This window comes from Sapajus apella, unplaced genomic scaffold (genome assembly GCF_009761245.1).
Source record: "Sapajus apella isolate SASKATOON/1434 unplaced genomic scaffold, GSC_monkey_1.0 scaffold56, whole genome shotgun sequence".
In the NCBI taxonomy this organism is placed as follows: Eukaryota; Metazoa; Chordata; class Mammalia; order Primates; family Cebidae; genus Sapajus; species Sapajus apella.
In genome coordinates, this window is record NW_022436996.1 from 8,802,611 (window position 1) to 8,822,376 (window position 19,766).

The 19,766-nt window shown below is 45.8% G+C and overlaps 1 protein-coding gene across 4 annotated transcripts in view; it reads left to right on the forward strand.

The window, feature by feature from the left end:
• Positions 1-1,646: 1,646 nt before the first annotated feature.
• LOC116527897 (zinc finger protein 746) overlaps positions 1,647-19,766 on the forward strand; it is a 26,179-nt gene continuing 8,059 nt past the window's right edge. For 2 of the 4 annotated variants that reach the window (XM_032245102.1, XM_032245103.1), the window contains exons 1-4: positions 1,647-1,972; positions 4,911-5,210; positions 5,299-5,425; positions 6,426-6,539. In XM_032245102.1, coding sequence (XP_032100993.1) covers positions 1,949-1,972; positions 4,911-5,210; positions 5,299-5,425; positions 6,426-6,539 — 565 coding nt within the window. In that variant the 5' untranslated portion in view covers positions 1,647-1,948. The remainder of the gene's footprint in view (positions 1,973-4,910; positions 5,211-5,298; positions 5,426-6,425; positions 6,540-19,766) is intronic. The other 2 variants (XM_032245104.1, XM_032245105.1) reach the window with 1 other exon arrangement.

A 19,766-nucleotide genomic window follows, 5' to 3' on the forward strand; every position in this document is an offset into this window, starting at 1 on the left:
GAAATCCATATCCTTCACAAGCTTCCCCAGAGACTGATGCAGCAGCTCTGAGAGCTAGGCTTGGAAATTACTACCTAGACATGGCCCTGGCACATCCGACACAGCCTGTCAAAGTAGACTTTTTAAATTGCACGCTAAAAAGTGTCTCATTTCTAATCACTGTATTTCAGTTGCAGGTGTACTCTCCGACCATTTCACCCAACGCCTTAGAGCTGCCCTGGAATTTTTCTTTTTTTGAGACAGCGTCTTGCTGTGGTGCCCAGGCTGGAGTGCAGTGGTGCGATCTCGGCTCACTGCAACCTCAGCCTCCCCGGTTAAAGCGATTCTTGTGCCTTGGCCTCCCCTGGAGTTGGGATTACAGGCCCTGCTAATCTTTTCTATTTTTAGTAGAGATGGGGTTTTGCCATGTTGCCCAGGCTGGTCTCAAACTCCTGAACTCAGGCAATCCACCACCTCGGCCTCTCAAAGTGTTAGAATTACAGGTGTGAGCCCTGCCCCCAGCCCTAAAATACTTTACATCTTCCTGTCTCGATTTTTTTTTTAGGCGGCCATCCAGCTCACACCCCTACTATCACCCTCTGGTCTAAAGTGCTCTCTGCCTATCAATATTTTGCCAATCCTTCAAGACCGAGCTCAAATTTTATCTATTCTATAAGGTCTGCCTTGTTTGAAAAAGATTACAGATCTCACATATTTTCTTCTCAGTGTGTGCTCGGCGGTTGGCTGGTTAGTCTCAGGGAATACACAGATGAGCAGTCGTGTTACTGAAAGGCAATGCCCTCTGTAACCACGTGGGGGCCCGTCCAAGGCACCCTTCTTCCCCTGCTCTGGTTTGCCTCTTTAATTTAAATTTTTATTTTTCTCTCCTTGTTTAAAAATACTATCCTTGTTATGGAAAAATTAAAACATGAATTGGAAAAAATTAGAAAATGCATAAAAACGGCCTGTGGTCTATTAAAGTATTTAGGCCATGTTGATATATATGCTTTCAAACTTTTCAAAACTATAATTATACATCTACACAGTATACAACGCTACATATAATGTTATATATTGTTTTAAAACGCTAATTTAAAACAAAGGATCGTTCTGGACAGGTTTTTTCTCTTAAAATATCATGAACATCTGTCCCTACCAAGACTTCACCAAAATAATTTTAAATGATGGTATTGCGTTCCACTGCTCATGCCATTTTAAAATCTTTACTATAATAAACACATTATAGAAAATGCTAAGTGCAGTCTACCGGGGTTCACCGAACTGTATTATTATTGTTGGAAGTATTTATTCCATTTCAAACACAGGTGGGCATGAGTACATCTGTCCCCCCGCAAATCGCCCAAACCTCCAGGTCCAGGACCTCGGAGGGCAGAAGTGCTCGTGGGGTGCGCGGAGGGGGGCCGCGGTCACCCGGGGGACGCCCTGCCCGGAGGCCCCTGCTCGCCCGCGGTCCTGAAGAGGACCCTCTCGGTAACCGAGTCCCTTGGGCCGGGCCGCGGGGCCGGCGCAATGACTCCCCCAGAACTCGGCAGTCGGGCAGTGGTCGCGGGGACCGCCCAGAGTCGCTGGCTCCTCCCGTCGGGCCCCGCGGGCGGGGCCGGGCGGGGCGGGGCGGGGCGGGGCCGCGGGCGGGCGGGCGCCGCGCCTGCAGTTCGCCTCTCGGGCTGCAGGTGGGGCTGTGCGGCCGCGCTGCCTCCAGGAAGCCTCACGGGCCTTCGTCTGCCGGGCCGCAGCGCCGGCTCCCAGGATGCAGTGTGGACCCGCCGGGTGCTGACGGAGGCGACGCGACTGCGGGCGGCGCGGCGCAGGGGCGGCCAGCGAGGAGCGGCGGCGGAGGCAGGGCCGGGCGGGCGCCGCCTGCGGAGAGCACCGGGCGGCCGGGCCTGCTTGGGGCCGCGCGCGGCGGCGGCTACGACTTCCTCCGGGCCGGGCGGGACAGCGCAGGGCCATGGCCGAGGCGGTCGCGGCTCCGGTAAGGGCGACCCGCGCGCGCACTGACTCGAGGCCTGGGGGCCCCAGGCGGCCCGGGCCCGGCACACAACGCCGCAGGCCCTGGGGAGGGACTCCGGGGGCCGGGCCGGACCACCGGACCTGGGGCTCCCGCGAACTGGTCGCGGGGTCCGTCGGGGCCTACTGCGCCCGCCGGCGGGGCCCCCACTCCGGGCGGCGCCCGAGCGCTGGCGGAACGGTTGTCCCCGCGCCGGGGCCGCCCCACGCCAAGTTCCTTGGGCCCTCCCGGGCTTCCTGCCCCCGCCCCAGCCGCTGTCCCCTCCTTCTGGATGCCCCCCAACCGCTGCTCTTTTCTCTGCCTGGCGCTCGGCCTGTGGGCCTGGTGGCACCGGGGAGGTGTCCAGCTTCGAATCCGCATACAACGACACCCACTACATGCCCAGCTCCCCCGGGTCGGCGCGGAAGGGAATGTAGAGCCAGGCACTGCACCAAGCCCTGCTGAGGCATTAGTATGTCCTCATAGCAAGCCCGTGGGGTGGGTACTGTTACCTCTGTCATACAAAAGAAAAACCTGAGGCCTAGAGAAGTTAACTTGCCCAGGATCGCACAGCTGGAAAGTGCGAAAAGACACACAGCGGCTCTGTGTGTTCAAGGACCAAGCAGACAGGCAGACAGGTACCAGAAAGGGTGAGTGCTGGCACCCAGGTGGAAGCTTGCTCTGGGCTCCAAGGATAAGAGCGTCAGGGGGCCGCCTGGTACCGCTGCTCACCCCTCCTGGCCTGATGGCTCTGCGCCTATGAGATTTGAGCCGGGCTTTTAGGGGAGACTAGGATTTCATCAGGCCAAGCTAGACCCATAGAGCTTTCGGGGAGGGAGGAGTGCTTGGGCAAAGGCGCAGAGAGACGGGGCAGTGCAGGGTGTGGGACAGAAAGGAGTACATGAGCCCGAAGAGGATGCTTTTGGTTTGGAGGCAGTGGAAGAGGAGGCTGCGGAGACTGGGAAGGGGCCTGCGTGCCAGGACTTGATCCTGCGGGTGGGCAGCGGGTAAGGGATCTGGCTCCTCTTACCATCAGCGTCTCTCAAGCAAAGAGTTTCGGCTCCCCTGGCAGGAGTCTAAGGACAGCCCCACATATTCCAGCCACCAGTCAGTAAGAAGCTGGACTGGAATGGGCAGCGCACAGTCGCCACCTCCCACCACATAGCGTGAAGGCCTCACCCAGGGCTTCCTGGCCCCATCACAGTTGTAAGAAAACCGTGCATCCTGTTGTCCACGTGTAAAAGATGAATATTTTCCTGATAAAGGAGTTTATGCAGAGGTCCCTTTCATGCCATACAAAGACTGTAATAATGCACTTGGTGGATGGGTAGGATTTCAGTGGTTGGGGAGCTGGTGACCAGGTGCAAGGATGCTTCTGGAGTAAACTCTTGGAGTCTGGGATCACTTGACAGGGATTGATTTGAGAAAAGAGAGGTGAGGGAAAGGACAGTGGCCTTAGGTGGAGGGCGGACTCAAGCCCAGAACCAAGTCGGCCCACCCAGTTGCCTGTAGGACCACTTACTCTTTCAGAGCAAGACCCCCACCCACATCTGGGTTTTCGACTAGAAGCAGAACCTCTCAGCCTTGAAGACCCCTTAGAGTCCTACCTTCTTGGGGTCCTGCTTCCCTCCAAACATCCAGACAGGTTCTTAAGCACCGTCCTGGACAAGTTTTTTTCTGCCTCTGCTGAAACTCTCTTTTTGTTTCTATTTTTTGAGGTGTCCATGCACGTTCTAGTTCTTAGTGACTTTCTCTAAGTGAATCCACATGGTTCCAGGTAGCTACTTCTTCATTTTGGAAATAGTCATCAACCTCTTGTTGAGGAATTATTTTGCAGAATGTTGTAAGGAGGCGTTGATCCTCCGTCCCCAATATCAGGAGCTCCTCTCTGCCCTGTAGATGTGGGTTGCTCAAGCAGTCCAGCTCCCCACCCAAGGCAAATTGTGCCCATTCTTCCTTGTCCCAGCTGCCAGTCACTGATATGCCATGTGAACGTTTCCAATGTTAGAGAAGCCCATCATCTTTAATTAAGATGGCTGCTGTCCATATACAAGTCTGACTTTGTGGCATATGTCTGTTTTCCTGACCCGTCTCTAGGCATGTCACTGCTCCTGGTGTGGCTACGAACATGTCTGAGGCCATTGTTTTAACCTTGAGGGAGGTGGGAATTGGGAACGAGAAAGAATCTTGTGGGGCTTATGCAGTGCCAAAAACCTAACTGGCTAATGGAGGTTTGCAGTCATGGGGATTTTAGCTTGTGGGGGAGGGGCAGATGGGGACCAAATGAGACTGTCCTGGGGTGAAGAGGAACTGGCCTTTAGATTTTTATGTTTATTAGAAGGTGACATGAGATGCTTTAAGAAAAAAAAAAGAAAGAAAAAAAGAAATTGAGCAATACTCTTGTTTGTGCTGTTTCAGTGAACCAGCTGTTTTTTTTTGCTGGGTCATCATCAGTAGTCAGTTCCTGTGTAATCATGACGGGAGGCGCAGGCTGGGCTCTAGTAAATCTGCAGTTTACCATTTCTCCACTAAAATGCCCAGCAATGCTAAGTCACTGTTTACGTAGCAAAACTGCACTGGGTACCAACCATGTGTCAAGGACTGTGGTGTGAAAAGATGCAATACCATGCTCAGGGAGCCCACAGTGTAGGTGTGGGGAGGAAATTACTGTGTAGGGTGGTAAGCGCCACGATAAAGGTCTGCATTGTGCTGCAGAGGCCTGGAGCAAGGGCACCCACCCAGACATAGCCCTAAGATACCCAAGCAGTGATTGCCAACTTGAGATCTGGCATGTGGTATGGGATGGCCCCACTTGTCCATACATATGGGCTCCCAGCCCAGCTCCCCTGTGCCCTGGGAGAGAGGAGATCAATGAAGACAGTGGGTGGAATGAATGATGCTGTTTCTCTTCTGTTTCTGAAAGATTTCTCCGTGGACAATGGCAGCCACGATTCAGGCCATGGAGAGGAAGATTGAATCGCAGGCTGCTCGCCTGCTTTCCCTAGAAGGTCGAACCGGGATGGCTGAGAAGAAGCTAGCCGACTGTGAGAAAACAGCTGTGGAGTTCGGGAACCAGCTGGAGGGCAAGTGGGCCGTGCTGGGGACCCTGCTGCAGGAGTACGGGCTGCTGCAGAGGCGGCTGGAGAACGTGGAGAACCTGCTGCGCAACAGGAACTTCTGGATCCTGCGGCTGCCCCCCGGCAGCAAGGGGGAGGCCCCCAAGGTAGCCCTGGGACGCCCTAGGGTGTGGGAGCCTGAGGGGCTGAGCCTGTGAGCGTGTGGGTGAATGAGTGCGACACTTGTGGTTCCAGGTGCCCGTGACCTTTGATGATGTGGCCGTGTATTTCTCCGAGCAGGAGTGGGGCAAGCTGGAGGACTGGCAGAAGGAGCTCTACAAGCATGTGATGAGGGGCAACTACGAGACGCTGGTCTCCCTGGGTAAGGCCTGACACTCATTTCTCTGTTAAATGGGATTTTGCAAGTCCTCAAACTTCTCTCTCCATATAGTTGTTTCATGGCAGTGATATGTGAATCACCAGAAACGTTGACCTTGCAAGTTGTTACCTCCTGTGAAAGATGAGCCCTGGGTGAGGGAATCAAAAGCTCCCCTCTGTGTTGAGTTTCCCAGAATGCCAGGCTGGGAAAGGCGGTGGCATCTCTTCTCCGCAGGCGCAGGGTGTGGACCTTTCTGTTGGTGCTGACTTGGAGCAGGGAAGGCCCCTCCTGCTCTCAGATCCAGTATGTAATCCACTCACATTTGAGAAAGACTCTTTCTTTCAGCCTTCTACAGAGATGCGTGGCCCTTACGGCGACATGCCTCGAGGTCAGTGGAGAACATGGGCAGACGGTGCTGCTTGCAGCAGACATTTTCTTCATGCCTCAAAACTCTGTTTCCCTCAACCCCTGGGGCTATTGCTGCTCTCCTCGTTTGATCCTGCCCAGGAAGGGCCTGGACCCTGTTTCTTCCTGGGCTGATTTCCTCTTCCTGATGGTTTCTGTGTGACCCCGGAGCTGAGGGCAGTGAGACCTGATAGAGAGGACGGGAGCAGGTGCAGTCGTGAGGTGACATTTCGTCAGCACAAGTGTGCTGCTGTTTCACATGCACGCTCTGTGGCAGTTTCCTCACTCTGGCACTGCTGACATTTGGGACCCGGTGATTCTGTGTCGGGGCCATCCTCTGCATTGTAGGATGTTCAGCAGCAGCCCTGGCCTCTACCCCCCAGATGCCAGTCACCTCTCCCCAAGCCCTGGGCACAGCAATCAGAATTGTGTCCAGACTTTGCCAGATGTCCCCTGGGAGCAAAACTGCCTGTGTCTGAGAGCTCCTGCTCTATGACAATCAAGAGATTTCCTTTCTAGACCATTGTTGGTTTTCTGGGCTGACTCTCTCCAGCTCTGACTGGAACGAGGCAAAAACTAACCTTCTGTCTTTCTTCAGACTATGCCATCTCCAAGCCTGAGGTCCTCTCCCAGATTGAACAAGGAAAGGAGCCCTGCAGCTGGCGCCGCCCCGGCCCCAAGATTCCAGATGTTCCTGTGGACCCCAGTCCAGGTAAGGGCTGGGAGAAGGCCAGGGAGGCATCAGGTGATCTGCGGGAGACAGACGGAAAGGCCAGGAACGGTGTGATCTTTCCAGAGAGAGCCAAGGAAACACATCAAACTTACTTGTTTTTAGTCTGAGTTTTTTTATAGTGGAGTTTTAACCTCTGACTTACTCAGCTAATGCTCCAGAAACGAACACTTTCTGTCAGGGAAACAGGTGGCAAACCTACTCTTTTAGGAAGACACAAAGCCAGGGCACAGATGATGGGAGGGAGAGGAGGACATTGAGAGGGAAGGCAGGAGAATAGTTGACTTGAACAACACGGGCCAGGGGCGACAGACCCCAATCGCACACAGCCCAAGGTCTATGTCTAACTTTTGACTCACCAGAAAGTTAACTGCTAATACTCTCCTGTTGACCAGAAGCCTTAATGATACCATGTATAGTCAATAACACATATATGTCCTAGTTACTATGTATTATATACTTTAAATAAGCTACAGAAAAATTATTAGGAAAATAAGGAAAAGGAAATATATTTACTACTCATTAAGTGGAGGTGGGTCATGATAACGTCATCATCCTCAGCGTCATCTTCAGACTGAGTAGGCTGAGGAGGGAGAGGAGGGATTGTTCTTGCTGTCTCAGGGGTGTCAGAGGCAGAAGAAAATCCACTTGTAAGTGGGACTCCGTAGTTCAAACCCATGTTGTTCAAGGGTCAGCTGTGTATTGAAGATAACATTAACTCAAAGCTTTACAAAGAGTCAGCCTTGTCTCTGAAAACCAACTTGAATTTAAAGCAGTAGCAGTTGTAGAACATACACCCATTGGTCAGCCATATGGTTCGGTTGATTAGAAGCACACATTTATTTAAGGTGAATCTGGTTACCAGATATCAGTTTCTCAGATTTCCCTGGAGCTACTCAGTACCTTTGAAAGTTCAGAGAAAGACAGGTGGACACAGGAGAAAAACGAAATTCCTAAAGTGAAGTGAAGACCTGCTGGGTCATTTGACCAGGGAGACCACACCTCTGGCAGGCTAGACCCCTGATTCCTCCAGAAGACCTGCCCTTGACTGTCACACCTGCCTTGGTTTTCCCTTTTGTCTGACACTGAGAAAGGTGGTGTTATGCAGGGGCCCCCGGTGCTCCACTTGTGTGAAATTAAATGTGTCTCCCATGTTTGTCATCTCATCTCAATTAGATTGGCACTTTCCTAAGGGCAGAAGCATGTTCAGAGCTGGCCGCTTTGCCAGTCGTCATCAGTTCATTCACAGTTTAGTTCCACAGATGCATTTTGAGAATCTTCTAGGTGTCAAGGACAATGCTGAGCACTAGAGGATAGAAAGATGGCTGAGAACAGATAGTGTCAGGCTGGAAAAGAGGGTTACAACCCAGGCGCGTCCAGCCTCCTAGCCTGGGTGGGAGGTTCTGAGTGGGTGGGTTTTGTTGTGTTTACACTGTGTGTGGAGGCTTCCCTTGCTTCCACGTCATCATTAAATGCAAGTAAAGAAGTCCCCCCAAATTACGTTCGTTGCTGGTAAGACCCTGCCACACTCTGTCTGCATCATACGATGTTCAGCAGCATCCGTGGCCTCTACCCACCAGTAGACAAGGTGAGTAGAGACAAACTCCACTGTGCACCTTGAGCCTGTCGGCAGGGATCCTGTGTGGCCCTTATCCCTGTCCTCTTTGTCCAAGAAACCAGGAATCACAGCTCATCCCTTGCCATGTTTGGCCTGGCCCATCCCCTTGTGAGACTTCACCTGCCCTTCTCACCTCCTGCATACCCCTCCTCTGAGCCTTATGGGACTCAGGGCTCAGCAGACCTGCCAGGTCCTGAGTGTTCCCTGCTCGGACGGAGCTCCAGGGAACTGTGGCCGTCCTCTTCCCCGCCTCCCTCAGCCCGGGCCTACTGGGGACAGGGTCCTCACCCCTCATGATTGCACCGCTGCCACCCTCACTCCCTCTCTAGAGACCCTGCCTCTGGGTCTCATTTCTTGTATTTTTGCTGCCTCTGCAGACCTTCCCTCTCTTGTCATTCTTCCTGCTCTCAATCGTGGCCATGGCAGCCTCCATGCAGATAGTTCTGTGCCCCCTTCCCCTGCCCCATGGCCATCCATGACTCCGATGATAATGACTACACCCTCCTCCCCGACCCTCTCCATCTCCAGCACACCACTCCCTGGCTGCCTCCCATCACCCCTCCAGTTCCCTGTCTGGTGTCCTGATTCCAGCATTTTTCCAGCCCTTCAAGACCTGCAGGCCATCGATCTTGCTGCCTTTTCACTGCCTTGCTCATCATCTCCCTCCATGCCCACCATTGTATTCCCGGCTTGCACACAGCCTCAGTGCCCTTCCCTTCTGTTCATTGCATCCACCTGGTGAAATCCATCAGTGCTCTGCACCTGCAGCCAAGCAGCTGCACGTGGCTGCAGAGAACCAGGCAAGCTGGCTGCTGGTGTCACGTGACATCCACGACCAGCAACTTCAGTGGGCACTCTGCCACACAGTCACACTGCATCTGCCTGGCCCAAGGGCCAGCAAACTGTGGCTGAGGACCAAACCTAGCTTATCTGTTTCTGTATGGTGCACAGCTAAGAATGGTTTTATATTTTAACCCCCCTTTTTTAATTAAAGAGAAATACACCACTCACACATCCCTCCCCACACCTTCTGCCTGCACCCGTCTGCCCTTCTCTGCCTTCACTCCTGTGACTGCTAAACTGTCGTCCCTCTAGCCAAAGCCCCCCATTAACCTGGCACCAGATCCCACCTCATGCCACCTTCCGAAGGGCGACATAACCAGTCCTGCCTTGACCCCTACCCCTCCAGCCACTGCCCGCTTCTCTGCTTCCCTTTGTGTCAGAGCCGTTTGGGGACATCTGCACTTTCTGTCTCCTGCCCCTTCTCTCCCACTCTGTTACCCCTTGCAGCAAAACCTCTCCAACCTCAGTTACCAACACCCTTTATGGTACTGAATGGTCTGTCTTCTTACTTGGCCTTGTCCCCTCCACTCTGCCACCCAGGCTCATTATCTCTTGCTGAGGTTGCCGCCAGCCCCTCTGCTCCTGCCCTGATTCCCCAGAGTCTCATCTCAGCCCAGCAGAGAGTGATCCTTTTTAGGCCCAAATGCTGGCTTTCCATCTGACCCGCACCATTGGCTCCCATCCTCCGCTTTTTGCCCAGTTGCACCATCCCCAGTGCTGTACCCTCTGCCCTGTGCAGGACCTTCACAGTGCCTGCTGCTGGGAGTGTTCCTCAGGCAGTTCCCACCTGCAGGCCTTTCCCGTCACTGGCACTGCAGCCTCTCCTGACCCAGGACTCCAGGCCTCCTTTCCTGCTTTGGGTCTTCCTGTCAGACAGCATCATGTAATGTATATGTTTCCTATTTATAGATTCATCGTATGTCAGGTATCCCCCATTAGAATGTCAGTTTCAAAAGTACAAAAATTTGTATCTGTTTTCTTCACATAATCATTATAGGAACCTAGAATATTGCCTGGCACAGAGCAGGAATTCAGTAACTATTTGCTGAATGTATGCTGTGTTTCAAAATTTAAAATATGTGTGTGTGTGTGTGTGTGTGTGTGTGTGTGTGTGTGTGTGTGAAATAATGTATTTCTTATATTGTTTAAATCCCTTTTTAAATCTCCCAGGCCTCCCTGGGGCAACCTCATGTCCTGAATTTTCTGTTTATTCTTTCTATCCACATTTAAAAACATCTACTGTGTACTTTGGTAGCTGTAAACAATATACGCTATGGTTTTTGTGTTTTCAAAAATTTCATAGATGTCATTATACTTATCACTCATTATTCTGTATTTCAGATTTATCCATGTTGATACATGTGGATCAGGTTCATTCCTTTTAACAGATGCTTAATATTCCGGAAGCAACTATATCGTAATTTATTTTCCATTCCTCCACTGATTGGCACTTAAGCTTCTACTGATTGTTCACTCTCACAAGCAATAGTGTAGTGAGTGTTCTTGCCCCTGTCTCCTTGTGCCCCTGTGGGGATGCTGCTCCAGGGAACAGACCCAGTGGTGGCCTCACCATGTCATGGCCTTGATTTCATCTCTGCCATTGCCGTATGGCCCTCCCCAGGGCTACCCCAGTGCCAGCGGATGCTTCCAGAACTTGCATCTTAACCTCTTTGCCCAGGTTTCATAATTACATTTTTGCCAACCTGATGGGAATAAGATGGCATCTTATTTCCACTTGTAGTTTCCCTACAGTTAATGAAGTTGCGAGCCCTTTTCATATAATTATTTGGCTGTTTCTCCGGTGAATTGTCTTCTGTTTCTCTGTTGAGATATTCTTCATTTTCTTATCAATTCAGGACTTCTTTGTATGTGTTCTAGATACGAATCCTTCGTCTATTATTTGCATTACAAACATCATCTCCGTGTCAGTGGCAGGTCTTTTTTTTTAGACGGAGTCTTGCTCTTGTTGCCCAGGCTGGAGTGCAACGGCATGATCTCAGCTCACGGCAACCTCCGCCTCCCGGGTTCAAGCGATTCCTCCTGCCTCAGCCCCACAAGTGGCTGGGATTACAGGCATGTGCCACTACACCCGGCTAATTTTGTATTTTTAGTAGAGACAGGGTTTTCTCCATATTGGTCAGGCTGGTCTCAAACTCCTGAGCTCAGGTGATCCACCTGCCTCAGCCTCCCAGAGTGCTGTGATTACAGGCGTGCGCCACCGCACCTGGCTGCAGGTCTTTTAACTTTGTAGTTGTTGAATAGAAGTTTTCACTGTTAAGAGTCAAGCATGTCAGTCTTTTCCTTTATGAACTTTGCTTTTTCTGTAGTAAGATAGCCTTGCTTACCTCACTCAAGGTCAGAGAGATAACTCTTCTCTATTTTCTTATAAATTTTTTTTTATTGCATTTTAGGTTTTGGGGTACATGTGAAGAACATGCATGATTTCTTATAAATTTTTTAAAGTTTTGCTTTTCAAATTTAAGTCTTTAATTCATCTACAATTAAAATTTGTGTAGCTTGCGAGGGAGGGTTTCAGCTTTTTCTCCCACAACGATGGTCTGATTTTCCCACAAAATTTGCTCAATGTGTTAGCTTTTCTCCACTGATTTGTGATGCAATTCTGCCCCGAGCCTGTTTTTGCACATGCATGAGGCTGTTTCTGGGTGCTTTCTTCTGTGTCATTGGTCTCTTTGTCAGTCTCTGCACCAACACCATAATCTTCATAATCAGCCTTGATATCTAGTAGACCAGTCCTTCTCTACTTGTTTTTTTTGTTTTTTTTTTTTTTTTTTGAGACGGAGTTTCGCTCTTGTTACCCAGGCTGGAGTGCAACGGCACGATCTCGGCTCACCGCAACCTCCGCCTCCTGGGTTCAGGCAATTCTCCTGCCTCAGCCTCCTGAGTAGCTGGGATTACAGGCACGCGCCACCATGCCCAGCTGAATTTTTGTATTTTTAATAGAGACGGGGTTTCACCATGTTGACCAGGATGGTCTCGATCTCTTGACCTCGTGATCCACCCGCCTCGGCCTCCCAAAGTGCTGGGATTACAGGCTTGAGCCACCGCGCCCGGCCCCTTCTCTACTTGTTATCCAAAAAATTGTCTTGGCTATTCTTGGATCTTTGTTCTTTTATATGAATTTTGGAATCTGTATGTCAAGTTCCTAAGAAAATCCTGTTTGAAATTTGGTTGGAATTGCATTTACCTTACAGTCTAATTCCTGGAGAATTGCTTTCATGACATTAACCTTTCTACTCACTGGGATACTCATTTATTGAAGGCTTCTATGTGCTTGAATAAGATTTTACAATTTTCTCCTGATAGTTGCTTTTTCATTGTAAATGGGATTTTTGCAATTTATTACATGTCTTAAATAGTTATTGCAGGTGTGCAGATAATGCTGTTGACTTTTGTTTATTAAAAAAAAAATCTTCCTCTCATGTCTAATGGTTTGTTTCTTTATAGTCTCTTGGATTTTTTTATGCAGACAATTATATCCTCTACATATCACACAAAGGTTTTGTCTGCTTTTTCACTTTTTATAACTTTATTTTTCTTGTTTAGCAGTTTGACTAGGACACTGTTGAATAGCAACAGTGATAGTGGCATCCTGTCTGTGGACAAGATATATTTCTAGGGTTTCAGCCTTAAGTATGATTTTTGCCTTTGGTTTTTGAAAATACTGTTAAAGACATTTCCTTTGAATCTGGCTACCCAAAAGTTTTATGGTATCAAATGCTGGTTTTTTCCTTTTTATAAAAATATTGTTTTGTTTCTTTTAAAACAGCGGTCCCCAATCTTTTTGGCCTCAGGGAACAGTTTCATGGAAGACAATTTTTCCATGGATGGGGGACCGGGTAGATGGTTTTAGGATGAAACTGTTCCATCTCATAAGAAGAGGGTGTGACCCAGATCCCTCACAAGCGCAGTTCACAATGGGGTTCCTGCTCCTATGAGACTCTGATGCCGCCACCAATCTGATAGGAGGCGTAGTTCAGTCAGTAATGCCAGCGATGGGGAGTGGCTGTAAGTACAGATGAAGCTTTACTTGCTCACTGTGTGCTTACCTCCTGCTGTGCAGTCCAGGCTCCCTGGGGAATGGGGACCCCTGTTTTACAACATTTTATACATAACAGTAAACAAAATGCATACAGAACAAAATTCATGTTAAGTTTAGAGAACAGTTGTAAATGCCCATATTCCCAACACCCAACATAAGAGAGAGACCACAGCTTGAACCTCCTGGAATCCCGTCCTTCCCTGATCACACCCTCTTCCTTCCTCTTATAGTATACAAAAACTGAAAATTCAGAAATAAGAGTCCCTTGCTTTTCTTTACATTTTTATTCCCTCTGTATATATCCTAGATAGCACATTTAGTTTTACCTGCTTTTGAACTTCTTATAAATGGAATCCTACCACATATGTTCTTCCTTAATCTGCTTTTCTCATTTGCCATTATGTTTTTGAGAGTCATCCATGTTAATGTAGTATAGCTGTAGTTAATTCATTTTCACCACTTTACGGTTTTGTATTTTATGAGCATAACACAAGGTATTTATTCCTTCTACTGTTGGTGGGTGCTTGTGTTGTTTCTAATTTTCTTTTTGCTTTTAGGGACAATGCTGTTGTGAACATTCTTATGCATGTGTAAAAGTTTATCTAGGTGTAGATCCAGGAGTGGAACTGCTGGGTCATAGGAAGACACATATTCAACTTTTCCAGGTGATGTCAAGTGTGGATACCGACTGGTATTCCCAAGAGGGGCTGGGGGTTCCAACCACACCTTATCCTCACCAGCCTAGGAAATGCTTTTTTATTTCTGCCGGTTTGGTGGGAGTGAAATGGTTTAAAATTTATGGCTTAAAACCTGGATTTTCGTAATTAATGAGATTGAGCATTACATCCTCTATTGGTGAGCCATTTGTCCTTCCTCTTCTATAAAATGCATGTTTTTGTCTTTTGTGCATTTTTTTAAGTTGTTTTTTGTTGAGAGAGTCTTGCTCTGTTGTCCAGGCTGGAGTGCAGTGGTGCAATCTTGGTTTACTGCAACCTCCACCTCCTGGGTTCAAGCAATTCTCCTGCCTCAGCCTCCCAAGTAGCTGGGACTACAGGTGTGCACCACCACGCCTGGCTAATTTTTGCATTTTTAGTAGAGACAGTGTTTCACCATGTTGGCCAGGTTGGTCTTGAACTCCTGTCCTCAAATGATCTGCCTGCCTTGGCCTCCCAAAGTGCTGGGGTTATAGGCGTGAGCCACTGTGCCTGGCCTGTAAGTGTTCTTTACATATTGTAAATATTAATCTTTTTGTCAATTATGTGTGTTGCTGTTATGTTCTCCATTTGTGGTATATTTTAAAGAACAGATGCTTTTCATTATAATGTACTTGAACTTACTAGTCTTTCCTTTATGGTTTGTCCTCATGTGTCTTAAACAATTAAGAAATGTTTATGTTCCTCAGTGTTGTAGTGCACCTTCACATATTTCCTACTAAAGCGTTTAAGAGTTTGTCTTTCACGTTCAAGTTCTTCATCCTTCAGAAATGGATTTTGTGGTGCTATGAGATGGAGACCCTGCTTTTTCACTGCACTTTGGCTCATCTTTTGCTTTGCTCTTTCAGTTAAACCCTCAAATTGCCTTATCAAGTTCCATGAAAAATTCCATTGGGATTATGGTTGGAATTTTATTAATCTATTAACCTTTTGGAGAGAATTGATACTTTTACTATATTCAGTCATGTTATCTGTGAATGTCCTAAGTCACTCCATTTGGCTTGTTTGTAATGTCACAATGAAGTTTTATATTAAGGTCTTGCACATATTTTATTAGATGTATTCCTAGATTTTTTTTTTAATCACTCTTGTCAGTAGTATATTTTTTTAACTTGCATTTTCTGTTTGTTGCTGATGGGGACTTGAGGGCAGAGAATACCCCTCTCTGAATGCTTTTTCCCCTGTCACAAGAGCTCATTCCAGTGTCTCTGCCCTTAATGCAGAATTATGTCCCGAATTATCAGTAATAAAATTAACTTGGCCTCACCTGTCTTCCTCTTTTGTTTCTGTGTTAAGATCCTTGATAAGGAAGAAAAATGGTAATTGATAGACTTTCTCAGAAACCTCACAGTATTAATATATAAAAATGTAATTGTCCTTCATTTACTAATAACAATCTAGGGACAATGCTAAAATTTTCGTTAATGCTAATAACTTTTCTATTAATTGTGTAATCATTCTCAGATTTTCTGAAAAGTTAATCATATCTATGAGTAATAATAATTTTTTTCTTTTTAAATCTTTATGGTTATTTTTTTTCTTGTTTTATTGTGTTAACTGAGAACTCCCAGAAAATCCTTAAATAGAAATGACAATAACAGGTATCCTATTGGTTCATGATTTTAAAGAAGGCACTTTTTAACTTTTCATATTAAGTATAATACTTGCTAAAGATTTTGTTTACAAATATCCTTTATCAGGCCAAAGAAGTTTTCTTTATCTGGTTGGCTAAGTGTTTCTAACAATGACTTGAATTTATATAATTTCTTTTGGTATCCATTGAAATAATTATACATTTTTTTCTCCTTAACCTAGTAAGGTAAATTATGTTACTTTCTAATGTTGAACCAACCTTGCAGACGTGGAATAAACCTAGCTTCGTCATGATCGTTTATGTACATTGCTGTATGCCAATTATTTTGTTTAAGATTTTTGAATCTTTGTTCATGGGTGAGATGGGCTTGTAATTTTCTTTTCTCAAACTATCTTTGTCTAGTTTTGGTATTAAAAATATGAGCTATGGGCCGGGCGCGGTGGCTCAAGCCTGTAATCCCAGCACTGTGGGAGGCCAAGGCGGGTGGATCACGAGGTCAAGAGATCGAGACCATCCTGGTCAACATGGTGAAACCCCGTCTCTACTAAAACTACAAAAATTCAGCTAGGCATGGTGGCGCGTGCCTGTAATCCCAGCAACTCAGGAGGCTGGGGCAGGAGAATTGCCTGAACCCAGGAGGCGGAGGTTGCGGTGAGCCGAGATCACGTCATTGCACTCCAGGCTGGGTAACAAGAGGGAAACTCCCTCTCAAAAAAAAAAAAAAAATATGAGCTATGATGCATTCATTCTGTTTTTAATTTTCAGAGAGTTTTTGTAATGTTGGAATTATCTATTCCTTGAATGTTTAGAAGAAAACACCAGTGGGGCCACCTGAACCTTAAGTTTTCTTTGTGGGGAAGATTTTTTTTACTACAGATTTAATTTATTTTAATTTTAGGACTATTCAGTTTTTGTTGTTGTTATTGTTGCTTTTTTTTTTTTTTTTTTTTTTTTTGAGCTTGAGTCTCGCTCTGTTGGCAGACTGGAGTGCAGTGGTGTGATCTCGGCTCACATCAAACTCCACCTCCTGAGTTCAAGTGATTCTTCTGCCTCAGCCTCCCGAGTAGCTGGGACTACAGGCATGTGCCACCACACTCAGCTAATTTTTGTATTTTTAGTAGAGGGGGTTTCACTATGTTGGCCAGGATGGTCTCGATCTCTTGACCTCGTGATCCATCCACGTTGGCCTCCCAAAGTGCTGGGATTACAGGTGTGAGCCACTGCGCCCAGCCGGACTATTCAGGTTTTCTGTTTCTTCTTTAGTTTCGGCAGGTTGAAATTTTTCTATCTTTCTTTTCTTTTTTTTTTTTTCTGAGACAGAGTATTGCTCTGTGGCCCAGGCTGGCGTGCAATGGTGCAATCTCGGCTCACTGCAACCTCCGTCTTCCAGATTTAAGCAATTCTCCTGCCTCAGCCTCCTGAGTAGCTGGGATTACAGGCACGTACCACCACTGCCGGCTAATTTTTGTATTTTTGGTAGAGATGGGGTTTCACCATGTTGGCCAAGCTGGTCGCAAATTCCTGACCTAGTGATTCACCCACCTTGGCCTCCCAAAGTGCTGGGATTACAGGTGTGAGCCACCACGCCCAGCCTAGTTTCAGCAGGTTGAAATTTTTCTAGGAATTTGTCCATTTCCCCAGGGTTTTCAAATTACTTGAAATAATATTCATAGTATCCTCTATATCTTTTAAATTTCTGCTGCATTTATCATTATGTTTCCTTTTTCATTCTTCCGATTGGTTATTGGTGCTGTCCCTCCTGTTCTCTTGATAATCCTGCTAGAGATGAATTGGTTTAATAGTCTCTTCAAAGAACCAACTTTGACTCACTATATTCTATCTTTGTCTTCTCTTTTATTAATTTATAATACTCTTCCATGTATTATTTCCTTCTACTTTTTAAAAGGTTCTTAAATGTTGTTTATTTTCTAATGTCTTGCATTGTCTGCTTAACCCATTAATTTTTGACCTGTGTTATCTTTTTTAATATACAAGGCTATAAAATTTCCTCTAAGTATCATTGTAGTTGCAGCCCATACATTTTGATAGATTATATTTTCATTAATATTGGGTTTCAGATATCTTCCAATTTTCATTGTGATTTTTTTCCTTAGACTCAGATTATTTAGAAAGCTTAAATTTTAAAATTTTAGTATATATGGGGAGTTACTGATTTCAAACTTAATTGCATTGTAACTGAAAATGCAGTGTGTAAAATACTAGTTATTTAAATTTTGCTAAAGTCTGTTGATCTAGAAAATGTTCATTTTTCTTTAATGTTCTGTGTAGTTTAAAAAGCTTGTGTTTTCTCTGTGTTTGGAATCTACTTAGCTCCCTTTGATCACGTTTGTTAGTAGAGTTGGTCAAATTTTCTGTAACCTTTTAGTTGGCTAGATTTATCAGTTACAGGGAGATATATCAAAAGATGTAAAAAGATACATGTAAAAAGGATTTTTTCATTCCTCCCTAGAGTTCTATCAATTTTGCTTTATTATTTTGAAGCTATATTATAAGCTTAAAAACTTAGAATTATTTTATCTTCCTGGTTAGTTTACTATTATGCAGTAATTTTTTATTTCTATGACTGTTTTTACTTTTAAAGTTTATTTCATGTGATATGGTATAGCTACATCATTTCTTTAAATTGTTCTGGCTTAGTACATCTTTCATTCTTTTACATTGCTTTCTGCGTCCTTCTGTTTAGGCATGTCTCTTGTAAACAACAGGTAGCTGGGGTTTCGTTTGGTTTTAGTCTGATAAACTTTACCTTTACCTTTTAAATATCCACAACAGAAGCCACTATCCACATGTGGCTAAAGAAATAAAATACATACCACATTTCAAAAACTGTGTACTAAGAAAAAGACGTGTGCAAGAGATGCATGTGCAAAATAATATGAATCATTTTATATTAATTATATATTGAAATAAACTTTTCGATATATTGGGCTAAAGAAAATGTACTGTTACAATTCATTTCACCTATTCTTTTTTAACATGACTACTAGAACACTTAAAATTAGATATGTGGTTCACATTCTTTTTTCTTCTTAGCACTGGTCTAGACCATTTACATTGACTATGGTTATTAGTTTATTTGGATTCTTTTCAACCATCTTAAATTGTGCTGTTAATCTTTAGTTCTGCCTTTTCTGTATTTTTCCCTGCCCATCCTTTGGGAATTATTCATTTAGGCTTTTTCCTTTTCAAACTATTGTTATTTGTAAGTAATTTAACAGTTATACATTCTATTGTTTTCGAGGAATCTTTGGAAATTTTTTCTTTCTTTGGAAGTTATTTTTTGTGGTCTGATGATAATGAATCCTCAGTTTGTGTGTGTGTATATGAGTTTATATATGTCTGAAAATATCTTTATTCCATCTCTATACAGTGAGCCCTCTATATTTATGTGTTCCACATCTGTGGATTCAACTAACCGCACATTTGAAAAATATACAAAATTTTTTTCTTATCATTATTCTCTGAACAATACAGTGTGACAACTATCTACATAGCATTTACATTGTATTAGGTATTATAAGTAATCTAGAGGTGATTTAAAGTATACAGGAGGATGTGTGGGGGTCATATGCAAATACTGTGCCAGTTTTTATAAGGGACTTTAGCATTGTGGATTTTGGTATCTATGGGGTGCCCTGGAACCAATCCCCCACTGACACCAAGGGACAACTGTAGTGAAAAGACATAATTTTAGCTTGAGTGTTATTTTCTCTGAGCTTTTGAAGATAATTTGCCCCTTTTTTTCTGGCTTCTGTCGTTGCTATTGAGAATCTGCCATCAGCCTAATCATGGTTCCTTTGTGGATGATCTGCCTTTTTTCTTTGCCTGCTTTTAGGTCTCTGTCTTCGGTGATCTGCAGTTTTACTGCAATGCATCTAGATGTGGATTTATTTTCATTGATCCTGCTTTAATCACTAAGTGTTTCACCAGTTTGGGAAAATGTGTTGTCTTCCCTTTTGGAATTTTGCCTTGCTCCCTTTCTCTCTAACCTTTTATTCTGGAACCTTTTCATATTAGCATTTATAACTTCAAACCCTTCTTTATATTTTTAGCTCAGTCTCTATGTTGAGGTTAGGATAATTTCCTCTGGCCGGGCACGGTGGCTCACGCCTGTAATCCCAGCACTTTGGGAGGCCAAGGCGGGTGGATCACGAGGTCAAGAGATCGAGACCATCCTGGTCAACATGGTGAAACCCTGTCTCTACTAAAAATACAAAAAACATTAGCTGGGCATGGTGGCGCATGCCTGTAATCCCAGCTACTCAGGAGGTTGAGGCAGGAGAATTGCCTGAACCCAGGAGGCGGAGGTTGCCGTGAGCCGAGATAGCGCCATTGCACTCCAGCCTGGGTAACAAGAGCG